The sequence below is a fragment of the Neomonachus schauinslandi genome, chromosome 8 (assembly GCF_002201575.2).
Source record: "Neomonachus schauinslandi chromosome 8, ASM220157v2, whole genome shotgun sequence".
NCBI classification, from domain to species: Eukaryota; Metazoa; Chordata; class Mammalia; order Carnivora; family Phocidae; genus Neomonachus; species Neomonachus schauinslandi.
In genome coordinates this window covers 23,188,521-23,201,917 of record NC_058410.1, presented here as the reverse complement: position 1 = coordinate 23,201,917, position 13,397 = coordinate 23,188,521, and the positions used below count along the sequence as shown (strand labels likewise).

General features: G+C 37.4%; 1 protein-coding gene across 2 annotated transcripts in view; it reads left to right on the top strand.

Annotated features, from left to right (window-relative positions):
* Positions 1 to 13,397, top strand: part of ADGRG6 (adhesion G protein-coupled receptor G6) — a 124,364-nt gene that overhangs the window by 47,389 nt on the left and 63,578 nt on the right. For both annotated transcript variants that reach the window (XM_044917386.1, XM_044917385.1), the window contains exons 2-3: positions 8,042 to 8,383; positions 10,632 to 11,255. In XM_044917386.1, the coding sequence (XP_044773321.1) occupies positions 8,042 to 8,383; positions 10,632 to 11,255 (966 nt within the window). The remainder of the gene's footprint in view (positions 1 to 8,041; positions 8,384 to 10,631; positions 11,256 to 13,397) is intronic.

Sequence of the window (13,397 nt, the reverse complement as noted above, 5' to 3'; positions counted from 1 at the left end):
TTTTTCACCTGCACCCATAACACGCCATAAATTGGAAGCAATAACCTTTGGCTCTGACCTCCAATTCTGACCACCCTCTGTTAACCATATGTAAAGACATCGAAGAGAAAACTGGAAATGAATGGAAGTAGGGGCCCAGAAAATGGAATGAACAAATGAATGAATAAACTAACATGATCTGAAACATTGCTCACATGCTCTGCTATGAAGTAGCAACCACAATCACGACGACACTAAAAACTAATATTAGTTGAGCATCTTACTAGCAGCCAAGTGCAGTCCTCGTATTTTATATGGATTTCTCATTAGCTGCATTCATGTGCTCAAGAAGTCAGTAATGTGCTGGTTAGCCAATAATGATATCATTGCCTTCATGGGTATTAGAACTATAATTAGCTTTCATTAGGCTAAGACATTCTCCACTTATGTTGGTAATATTTAGCAATATTTTTCTGGCTAATGCCAACATAAACCAGTTTTATCCTGCAACACTGCCTAGATAATCCATATGGAGAAGTTTTCTGTGACCTTCTCAAGCGAAATGAACATTAGGTGGGTGTTTGCTGTTTATAGTTCCTTCAGTTTTTCATCAGGGGTATTAAAACATGTAAGATCACAGACAGATCTTCGATGAACAGTAGATTGGTCACTCTGCTGCTTTTAGATCTCACCCATCAACAGTTAGGCTCTGCTTCAGGGAGTCCTTGTAGAATTAATCTTCCTAGTGCTTGTAACTACTATTCTCTCTCCACAAATGAGCTGCTAACGTAGTTTGCTGTCTCTTTCTTCTTGTTTCCTGTCAAGTCCTTTGAGTGAGGCTGCGGGGATTCTTACAAGGGGCTTTGTTCACTCGTAGTTTTGTGTTGTTTATGTATAGAAGGGTAAGGATTTAAAAAATCTGTGCTAAACACAAATCTGATTATTTTACTTTCCCCTAATTAAAACCTCTTATTTTCCCTACTGCTCCTACTACAATCTTTCATTTTCTTTAGGATGGCTTGCAGAATCCTGCAGAATCTCATTTCGGCCTACCTTGTCATCTTTATCTCTTGCTTTGCCTCACTTTGGATACTGTTTCCATGAAATGAAACTCTTAGGTTACCTTGAACAGTCATGCTCTCTTTCACCTGCTACCCTTTGTACCTGCTGATCTACTGGCCGGAACACTTTTCTTTTTCTCCTCTTTACATGGCCCACTTCTGTGCTGCGTATTTAGGTCTTAGTTTCTTTCTCATTTGTTAGAAATGGCACTGTTTCCACGAAGTCTAAATCCAGGTGATTGCACTCATCTACCTGTTTTATCAGAGCAATTTTCACATTATGCTATTGCTGTCTACTTATTTATCTGTATTTGAAATAATCTAGATGTTCCATAACATTAGGGATTGTATCCTGTCCACGATATGCTTGATATTCCCAGTGCCAGGCACAGAGATGCTTAAGTATTTATTGAGTGAATGGATATGGGGAGATGGTAAGAGATGAGTAGACAGTGTGAACAGGGACAGTATGGGTGTTGTATGTGTCATTCAAAGAAGCTTGTCCTTTTGATCCTAGAGAAGATTTTGAGTTAGAGAAAACATATTTTTATCTTTCCATTTGTATTTTAATAGATCTTTCTTGTAGTAACATGGAGGATGAGTTGGAGGTGATAAGACTACTGACAAGGAGACTAGCTACTTAGCTTTTTGTCCAAGAGAGAAAAGATAAACTAAGTAGCATGGGAACGAGATAAGGCGATAAATTAAATAACTGTGAATAAGATAATCACACAGCCCTTGACAAAATATTTGAAAAGGTGTGGGAGAAGGAAGACAGGGGAATATTCAGAGTTCTAGTTTGGGTGTTTCTCATACAACTAACAATTATAAAATGGATAAAAACAAATCACTTGAGGGATGGTGTTTGAATTGAGCAATCTATGGGTTATCCAAGTGGAGACATTGAGTAGACATTCGCAAGTGTGGGTGTGGTGCTCATAGGGCATGTATGTCATCAGCATTTGGACATAATGAAGGCCTGTGTTTGGATGACATCACCCAGAGAGACTGAGTGTAGAGACAGAAAAGCTCAGGGGAGAGGAGATCCCCGTAAAGTATTGCCTTGAGGCACCCTTGGTTGTAAGGCACAGAAATCTACTGAAGCTGGATCAAGAGAAGTGAGATGGCAGGTGTTAAGAGTCCTTGTCATAGAATTCAAGGATGAACCACAAAGAACATTAACTTCTGGACATGGAATATCTAAAATTAAAGTCTCTGTGTTTCTCAAGGGTCTGATTTTCTCTCATCTCTCTGTTCTCTACATTTGCTTTCTTTCTCTTTTCTCTGCTCATCTGTGTCCTTTCGTTTGCAAGTAGGCAAGGTCTGTTGCTGTCCTTGAATTCATTGAACTTTGGCATTCTATTTTTCATCATTCTCTGAATAAATTATCCATGTCCCTAACTTCACATTCTCAGAGAGAGAATCTGAGTGGCCAAGCCCATGATTTGGTTTTCTTCACGTCAGCGGTCCTTCCCTGGGGTGATGGTACCAGTATGACTGCATGAGATCTGGGAGGGGCAGATCTCTCTGGAAGAAGGTGTATGTGTGGAGATTGTGAATAGCGTCTGTAGTTATGTTGTTATTTAAAGGAGAACCTCTCAGATTTTAATGTACTTATGAATCACCAGAAAATCTTGTTAAAATACAGGTTTTGTTTAGTAGGTCTGGTTGATTCCATATGTCTAACAAGCACCAGGTGATGCTGAAACTGTGGGTCTGAGGATCACACTTGAAATAGCAAAGATTGTGAGGGCAGTTAGAGCAGGGGCAAGCTCAGAGAGGGCTGAGGGAAGGCAGGAGGAGAATCAGGAGAAGATAGGAGCTATGAGTTGGAGAGACTCAAGAATCAGGGAATGTTCAGAGGCATCTAATGTTGAAGAGAGTGAGTAAGATAAAATTGGAAGCCTCTTCAGTATAAGTCTGCACAGTGTTGTGGATTCTTTTCAGCAGTGTCTGGAAGCCTACGTATTAGAGAGCAAAAGGTCCCTGGCTGGATTAATACAGAGTTGGGGGGGGTTGCCATGCTGGAATATGGAAGGGGATAAGAGGCTTGAATATATTAACCAAAAGGTAGGTTAAGTGATTGGCCCTGCAGCTTTAGTGTGTTTAAAATTATGCATTGCCTTTAGATTTTTTTTTTTTTTAATAGCTGGAGAAGGATTCAACCACTGGTTAAGAGGGAACAGTTTCCCATGAAAATGTGTGTGGGTGTGCGTGCATATGCATGCACACATGCTTGTGTGCTTAATCTCCTTGCAAGGGAAATATAGCTCCATAATAAAGTGAGTCTGGAAGGATTTCCAGCCGTTCATGTGTTTGGAACCAGAAACTATTACCTCTCACAGTTACATATGGAATGTTCTTATGCTCTGGTTGGTTATGGAAAGGCAAGACTTGAAGTTTAAACATTAACAATATTATAGAAGACAGAAATGTATCTGAAGGTGTGGTGCATGTTGAATCTCTTTGGAGATGCAAAAAAATTGTCAGTTTAATGGTGCTTCATTGAGGAACCTTCAACTTTTTGTTAATATTATAGCTATGTCAAACTTAATTGAACGGATTCAAGTAAAGCGCTACCCTTTTAAACTAATAATGCAAGTCACTGCGATGGCTTCATATTCATGGTGCCTCCGAAGAACGTTTTGAGGCTGAAACATTACAGTGGGAAATCAAACCATTTTCTGGCTAACCCTGGGGAAACCAGTGTTTGAGGAGGAGTTCGGGAGCAAATTGATATTCTTGCTCGGCTGCTGGAAATTCCAGTGGGAGATTGGAATGACCACTGTAACCCTGGTTTAGAAGGGATCCTCCCCTCCATGGAAATGTTATCTCTGAGTGCAGAGCTTGAAGAGGAGTGGCGAGGGAAGGTGGGGATGCTTGCCAAGTCTGTCACATTAACAGAAACGCAGATGTCACAGCCAGACTGCCTTCAGATTCCTTGCCATCCTGAAAAAATATGCACAGAGGCCTGAAATCACTTAAATTTAAACACTTACTTTGATGACTATATATTATGTGTAGTTCTATGTATTATCAGTCAACTAATACATGCAAGCATCTTAAGTATTATTTCTATTTGACAGTTCGGTGATGTTATGACTGTCAGCATTGTACTTGATCTGGAGAAATCCTTTGTGGCTGCTCCCGGCTTTGTGATGATTGAGGCATTAGAACAGATCCTGGAATTCTCAGTTGCTGACCTTTCCACTAAATCTTCAGAAACCACCGAGGCTACTAAATATTTTAGACCTTTTTAAGCAACTAATAAACTGTATTCATTAGATTTTAATATATCACATAGATAATTCAAACAATGACTTTGAATAGATGCATCCTGAGCAGGCAACTTAAGCAAAATTTTCTGAGCTGATTTTCACCAGCAAGGTTTTCCAACAGGTTCATTAGCAGTTTGAGATGCATTCAAATAAAAAGCAAGATTTCATTTAAATGCATTCATTCTGCTCATCATTTAACACAGTAGAGGAAAAACAGTTATTCCGTCTACAGATCTGTGTTGAAAGCAGCTAAAATAGATTTCTTTTGATTTATCTTTTGGAACCTGATACTCCAGCCTTAGATTTTAAAGAACATACTATTTGATTTAGAGGGAAGGACTCAAAGAAAGGGTGGGATGAGAACCCGAATCTCTGAGATAAAACAACAATGACAAAAAACACAGAAGGTCATGATTATTAAATCAGGGTCTAAATGTTGCTTATAAATCGAAATAGGCTTTGGCATGACTATGAGGTTTTCAGTCTTGGATTTGAGTTTCTTTGAAGAATAAAGTTTTGTGAAATAAGATTGAGTCAGTCATTGCTAAACATTTGCAAGCATAGGCAAGAGCCAAGGGTGGAATTTGATTTGTTTAGATTACCAGAAAGCTTTGCTTTTATAAATTTATAGGTGTGAATATGTTACGACATTGGTCTTTGAAAACAATTTGAGCCGGATGTTTTGAGTTGAGTATCTTAGAAAATATGTTAATTCTGGTTTTACCGAGACCACATTCAGTGGTACTTCAGTAGCTATCTTTTTAAGTAGCTGTGCCTTTTAGGGGGAAGGAATTAAGTTCTCAGTGAACTAGCTCATTGTATAGCAATCTATTAACAGTGACAATTGATTGCTTTAAATGGGTACATTCAGATCACCATATTGTGGAAACTTTTCCTTTCCCCTAGAAAAACACTAGACTTACATTTAGAACAGCTGGTTTGAGTCTTGGTCCTCTTATCAATTAGATGTGTAACTTTGAACCAGTTATATAATCTGTTAGCCTTATTAGTTTCATCTGAAGATGGAGGTGGCACTAACTCCCAGGGTTGTTCTTGATGTCAAATGAGATAATATATGTGAAAGCCCTTTACTGTGAAGTTATTACAGATATGATGAACATAATGACACTGTGCCTAGTGTAATTGATCTTTCATCCAACTAAGATCATTGCTATTTAGGAGCACTCTCTAACTTCTGTCTAGTAACTTTAGATGAGAATCATAGAATGCTTAAAGTGGGTATTAAATGAATATTATGGTGTTTTTCACTTTTTCATCCCAATGGGTGCTGAAAGGAAAAAGAGATTCTATTAAAGTGGGATGGGCTGTTTTTATCTCTGAAGTTATCGTAATGATTAATAATAGCCAACACGTATATGGTGCTCCCAGGACTTTCCAATATTAACCTATCTAATCCTCTCAAAAACCGTGGGAGGTGGGTGCTTCTATTGCCACCAGTGTGAAATGAAGGTAGTGAAACTGAGGCACAGAGAGATTAACTTGTTCAAGATTGCAGAGTCCATGTGCTCAGTCAGGTTGAACATTCCTGTACTTTTCATTCAGCTCTTAGAGAAGAATTGGCAAAATATATATATATCAGGATAAAGGAAGTCATGAACGTTACTTGGGTTTTGGATGTAAGGGATGGCATTTATTTTGGAAAAATGATGGTGCGTCATGCATGTTGAGATGACACAGAGATTGTACCTTATTTTCCTTTCTCTTTTACTTTTTTGCTCTTCAGTTCCCTTTACTGCATACATTATTTTTAATTTACTAGGATTACCTCTCTCTCTTGGGCCCAAGGTACAGTAACAGGAAGCTGAAGGGTCAGAGAGGCCCAGTGTTCTCAATCTTACGCTGTGAGTGAAACAATTGGAAGAAAGAGCCCCAAACCCCCATCCAAAGGGACATTCCAGAGCTCATACACTGTCTTTTTTCTGACTTAGACTTTGTTTGGCTTAGTTTCATGTACTGTATTTAGTTCTTCTTTAATTGAGACATGATTTAAGCTATTCATTTATTTGTTTACAAATCTAACAAATTTTACTGAACGTCTTCCATGTACCAGGGATGCAGTGAGGTCCTGAGGAGTAAGATGGTGAATAGAACAGTATATACTCTGCTTGTTGGGCTCAAAGAATAGTGGGAAAAACAGACAATAAGCAAATAATATCACAAGTGGAAGTAACACAACTGCTCTGATTGAAGCTACAGAGAAGAATGTACTCCAGAGGTGCATGAGAGAAGGCATTTGGCTAACACTTGGTGATCATAATTTGTTTTCCTCTATCTTTGGCCCCATATAAGACATCAAAGACATAGGGAGGAAGAGCAGAGGGAGGGCAAGTTAGAAAGAATGGATGGGGAGCAGAGTTGTCAAGGATGTGGTACATAACACAAGGTGGCCACAGGGGAAAGGAAAAAGAAAAACCTAACCTGAGCAGTGTAACATATCTGGTAAGTCCTTGCATATTATCACTGTATCATAGAAGAAGAAGTAGTATTGGTAGTACCTACCATGTTCAAGGAAAGTTATTGCATATTTATTCTACTCAACCCAGTAAAAGAGGGAGGAACACAAATTTAGAGTGATTTCCATTAACATGGTTAAAGTATTTTATTGTTTTAAAGTGTATGTGTAAGTTTTATGGTAGTTTATTTATCCAGAATGTTGAATAAATGAAATTACTGCCTAAATTTATACAAATATTTAAAAGAAACATGATTATTAATTGCAAAAGCACCACCAGACAGAAAGACAGTAGACCTAGGTTCCTTGTCCCAGCTGGTGACCAGGCCCCAGATGACTCATAATTGAGAAAGACTAGATTGCTTTACTTTTCTTCCTACCTCCTACTACCATCTGTCATTATATTATTTGTTTATCTTTGGGCCCAGAACTGACATGTAAGAATCATTCGGACATAGACTTTATCTTTCTTGCTGATTAATACATAGTATTTAGAATAGTGCCTGGCATGTAACAGGCACCCAATAAATATTCACTGCATGCATGAATGAATGAGATAATCACATAAGTATAGACTTAACAACTGTAATGAACAAATGAAATAAGTGAAAGTATTTTCAAAACTGTAAATATTCCACGCATGCAAGGTGATGCTATTTATTTGAATTTTAGGAAAAAGTACAATCTGCCAGAAGATAACTTATTTGCTTATTTATTTATTTTGTGTTAGTAGATTTCTCTTTAAACATTTATTTCCTAAGTATTTATCTTCCTTTATATCCATGGTTGTAATACTGACTTCTGTCTACCTTTATGGTTCTATAACTCCCTTACCCCAGTGCAATTACTCTCTAGAGTAGAGATTCTTAACCTGGGCCAGTGAACCTTTGGGAAACCCATTGTTGCCTCCTGGGGCCTCATGTACTCCCTAAAACAGTGTACCGAGTGTAGTGGTTTCTAAGTATTTGACAGAGAGTTACAGTAACTTTCCTCAGATTCTTAGAGTATATGACCCCCCAAGTTTAAGAACCATTGCTCTAAAATTTTCTCTTTTTCTTTTACCTTTTGTTCCTCTGTTGCTTTTTCCTTTTCTCCTTGAGACGGTTTCATTCTCCTTTTATTTTGCATGATTGTGTTTTGGTATTTTAAAATGCTTACTGTTTGATTGTCCCCAGTGTGTGGTATTCTCGGTTTATTGTATGCCTCTGATCCCCGCCCTTCTCTCTGTCTCTCTCTTGTCTGGCCAACAGTGTGGGGATGCACCAACTGCAGGGTTGTCCTATCCAGCCCTTCTGGGACATTTACTTCTCCGTGCTACCCTAACGACTACCCTAACAGCCAGGCTTGCATGTGGACCCTGCGAGCCCCCACCGGCTATATCATTCAGATAACGTTTAACGATTTCGACATTGAAGAAGCTCCCAATTGCATTTATGACTCATTATCCCTTGATAATGGAGAGAGCCAGACTAAATTTTGTGGCGCAACTGCCAAAGGCCTATCATTTAACTCAAGTGCGAGTGAGATGCATGTGTCCTTTTCAAGCGACTTTAGCATCCAGAAGAAAGGTTTCAATGCCAGCTACATCAGAGGTATGTAAACCAAAGGCAGCGCCAACCTTCTGCTTTCATTTAACATGTCCTACAGTAAACACCAGGACCAGAAGACAGAGTTATGCGCTTTTATGTGAATGTGAATGATTAGGATTAGAATTTAAGGGCAAGAATCTGTTAATATTCTCTGAACATTCTCATTAGCAATATATAGTTACCAGATCCAAAATCTGGTTACAGTAGAGCTGAATTTGTTTATATTGTTTATATGCAGAACATTTAGAGGCTGGTTGGAAAATATTGTAGATATTCCACAGCTAATAATTAAAAGCTGTAATTCTGACAGCTCTTCACTGAACATTTAAAACATTCCTATTCAGAAATCATTTTATTTTAGGCTTTTAAGATGTTGCACTTTTAAGGGACTATGCTGGGGGACAAATATTAAAAATTAGCATATAAATTAAAATAAAAAAGAGCTATTTATAACTAAAGCTAATAAACAACATAGCCTGAGGAAAGCCCCTTAAAAATGACTAATGAAAGGAAAAAAAATATTTCCATCAAACATATTTCCCAGATCCTGGCATAGTAAAACTTTTGAATAATCTCAGTCTCTCTAAAACCTCTCTTTCCTTAACGAAAACTCAAGCTTCAAGACTAGCTTCTTAAGTAGATGTCATGTCTGAAAAAGGAAACAAAAGAGAAAGGCACCATTATGAAAATGACCCTCATTATTATATATTGTGTTTTTTGTGATTGACATTAGATGTATGTGTGGTTAATTGGAAAACTTGCTTTAATTTTTCAAACAATGTTTTAAAATTTGTAAAATTGTAAAATATTATAGGAAATTTGAAAATAAAAAAGAAGCAAAGTACAATTCCCCATATATCTATAACCCAGCCATAACCACTAATAAAATGTTGATGGACATATTTCCTTTCAGCCCTTTTAATAATACATGTAGAATACTGGGTTCATATACATAAATATCCCTTTGGGTAAATAGACCTCTAAAGTGCTTTATATTTAAAAAGTAGACTAAAATCCATGATTCTATTAAATTCCATCATGGATTTTTAACTAGAATATTTATATTAAAATGCTGGTTTTACCATAGACCTGTTCTTGGTGTATATTAAAAAATATTCAAACTAGCATTCCTTTGAAGCTAGCATTAAACAGAATTTTTGAGGAGAGCTACTTCTGTCTCAATCAGTACATGTTTCATGATGTCTGTTATATTACCATGAGGTGAAATCCACTGTATAATTTAATAATTTCACATATGTCACAAAAAGACTAGGCTAATGCATTTTATTTGGAATATATTATGCAGATAATAATAGTAATCTGTATTAGTAATCAGTAACATTAGTAATCAATCCTAGCTATATATTGGTTATAGCAGGCACTGTTCTAGTGCTTTCCAGGTATTAACTTAATTCCTATTGACCACCTGTGCAGTAGGTGTTATTGTCCTTCATTTTATGGATGAGGAGACTGAGATCGAGAGTGGTGAAGTAACATGTCCACGGTCACACTGCATTTTGTGGAAGAGCTGGGATAGGAAGTTGCATTGTCTGCCCCTTTTACCTCTGCTCCTCGCTCTCCCTCGCGAAGGAGCTCAGATGCCCCACCGTAAAGGAAATATAGCTTAAAATCCCATTTTTATTTTTATTTTTTTATTAGACTTCCTCTCCTTAATAGGATTATCTTTACCTTTGTTCCTGAAATGGCCTGGTGATGGGGCAAATGAATAAGATACGGGGTATCTGAAAGGGAGTGTGTAGCATAGGAGTGTTTAGGAAGAGTAAAAGGCTATTGTTAATGAAAAATAGAACTATTAGCTGTTATGTTTAGAAAATTATTTGAAAAATAACATATTTCTGAAAATCTTAATGTATAAACAGAGCTTTCCTGAAAAAGTAGTTTCCTTAATTTGGGTTTTGGGGGGTTTTTTTTGTTGTTTTTTGTTTTTGTTTTTTTTTTCTCTCAGGTCAGGGATTTTAAAAAAGATACTTATCAACTTGGTTGACTATAACTCAAAAGGTTTGGTGTGAGATCCCATAATGATTAGAGTTAATATGGGTGGGGTTACATATTGTTAGTATTATTGGTACAAGGTGATGGGTTGGTGACAGAGAGTCATGAAAGAGTTGTGATGTCAACAGTCAGTCAGTCCAGAGTGGTGGGGTGCAGGGTGGGCATATCAGATGGTTTGCATCTCATTAGTTCATATTTGAAGTTAATATATTTTATCTGTTATTATGTTTTGTCCTAGTTGCTGTGTCCTTAAGGAACCAGAAGGTCATTTTACCCCAGACGCTAGATAGTTACCAGGTATCTGTTGCCAAAAGTGTCTCTATTCCAGATCTCAGCGCTTTCACTCTCTGTTTTGAAGCAACTAAAATTGGCAAGGAAGACCATGAATGGATAGCTTTCTCCTACTCAAATACATCCTTCACACAGTTACTTAGCTTTGGAAAGGCCAAGAATGGCTACTTTATTTCTATTTCTGGCTCAAAATGCTTCCTAAACAGCGTGTTACCTGTGAAGGATAAAGAAGACATTTTTACAGAAAGCTTTGAGCAGCTCTGCATCATTTGGAATAATTCTCTGGGTTCTGTTGGTGTAAATTTCAAAAAAAACTATGAAGCAGTTCCGTGCGATTCTACCATCAGTAAAGTTATTCCTGGAAATGGGAAGTTGTTGTTAGGCTCCAGTCACAATGAGATTGCCTCCCTAAAAGGGGACATTTATAACTTTCGACTTTGGAATTTTACCATGAATTCCAAAGTCCTCTCCAACCTCAGCTGTCATGTGAAAGGGAATGTGGTCGACTGGCAAAATGACTTCTGGAATATCCCCACCCTAGCTCTGAAAGCAGAAAGCAACCTAAGCTGTGGTAAGTCTGGGCATATTACCCCCCCCTTTTTTAAAGCATTATTCTATGAATGTTGGTCAACAAGAAATCATACACACGTACATGTTTCTATGTATATGCATAATATGTGTGTGCATGTGTGTAAATACATATATACATATATATGTAGTTGTCATTAATGAACTTTTTGATTTTTAAAATGTTATATGCTCAGCCATGCATAGTGTACATTTGATTATAGGCCTTTATTCAATCAAAGCTTTTGGTTGTACCATTTTAAAGTTTTCCCTATGTCATAAAATGTTACACAGTTTATTATTGAGGTAACAGAAGTTGTAACTGTCATACTACAAATAGAATGGTTAACACCGGCACTGAAACAAAAGAAATTAGTAAGTTATTATTTTTAATCACAAAGAAGATACAATAAAAAGTTGATTATTATGAAATTTCCATTATGTTATTTAAATAAACAACCACCACTGAAAAAGAATGGTATTTACTGAGCCAGGACAAAATATCAAAGCTGCCCATTTTATGGAAAAATCTTTGTTAATCCGAAATTATCGAATTTTTCTTTGAACTTTTTTCTCTGCTGGAAAATGAGCATTTGTTGTTTGTTTCGATGGTTGCTCTTTGAGAAACATTAAATGTGATATTACCGGAAGTAGCTAAATGCAAAATATTTAGGAAAATAATTCTATATAACAACATTATATAAAAATAGACTTCTATCAGACATTATGTACATATGGAAGTCCTTATTTTATTATAGGACTGACTGAAATACAAAAAGGAGAAGTTAATTATCACTTTTGAATGTCGTATGACTAAATCTAAAGTGTTGATAACATATACTTTTTAGTCACAGAGATAACTCTCATTAAAAGAGGAAAGGAGGGGTCTGATGTTAAAAAGTAATTCTCATGTGACTTTGGAGTGGATTTTATCAGAACTTCATTTCCAATACTTTGAACAAAGTAGGACCCCTTTGAAGACCTGAGACCACCTCCTCCATTTCCCTGACCTGTGTGTGCCCTTCTGCTCTGGGGAACTTTTGTCACTTAACTCTCAGTGTAAGTCACCCACCCCTCCGTGTGGTCCACGGTGCTCCTGCAAATGGTGGGAGGCTATGAAGTGATGCGGTTTGAGAGGTACTTCCTTGTGGGTTGTTGGACAGAGGGTAAACCACAAGCATGTTCCAGGAGAAGGCTGCAGAACTCCATAAGAGCTAATGGTGTTCCCCAGCATCCTCTCAGTCTGGCTAGCTGCAGAGGGTGGTTAGGGACCCCTGAGAAGTCTTTCACTCAGTGAGGAAATTGAGAAGATCAAGTGTGTATGTTTGGTGTGGGATGGTGAGCAGCGAGAGGGCAGTGATATTTTTCCTATGTCCAGGGTGGTTATCTTTACTCTAGTGGCCTGTTTTCACCACATCCTTAGTCATCATTAAAAAGTCATAATATAGACCATTTAATGGTTGCCTTTCTACGGGGCAATATTTGAGGACTATGACAACGAAAAAAGAATTTTGAGTAGGTATATTAATAACTGCTAACACTTAAATTATATACTTAACTTGAATATTCAATACATATTTTCTAGGTACTGTTTTAAGCCCTTTACACATATTCACTCTTTTCTACAACATAGATCCCATGATGTGGGTTTTATTACTAACCCCATTTTGCAGATATGAAATCTAAGGCACAAAGAAATTAAGTAACGTATCCAGTGTCAATCAATAAATAAGTGGCCGAGCCAGGAGGTGAATCCAGGAAATTCAGTTTTAGAGCTGTGTCTCTTACAAGTATAAATTAGACTGTGTTTTGGAATAAGCAGGACTAGAAGATGAGACATACTAGAGTGGTGAGCTAATTCTTGCCCAGGTGATGAGTATGAAGGCCCAGGAGTGATCTGTGGGAAAACAGTAGCTTTCCAGGGCATAAATATTATATTTGTTTTAAACAAAAGTAATAGGGTTTCTTTCCTGCTTTGCTTCTTGGATACATTAGTATGATAAAGTGTGAGGGATATACGTGGATTGATTCCTAAACTTCTCTAGGAAATCCTCTAGACCAGGGGTTGGCAAACTAGGAAGGCCTGTGGCATGCTACCTATTTTTGTAAATAAAGTTTTATTGCAACACAGCCGTGCCTAGGAGGC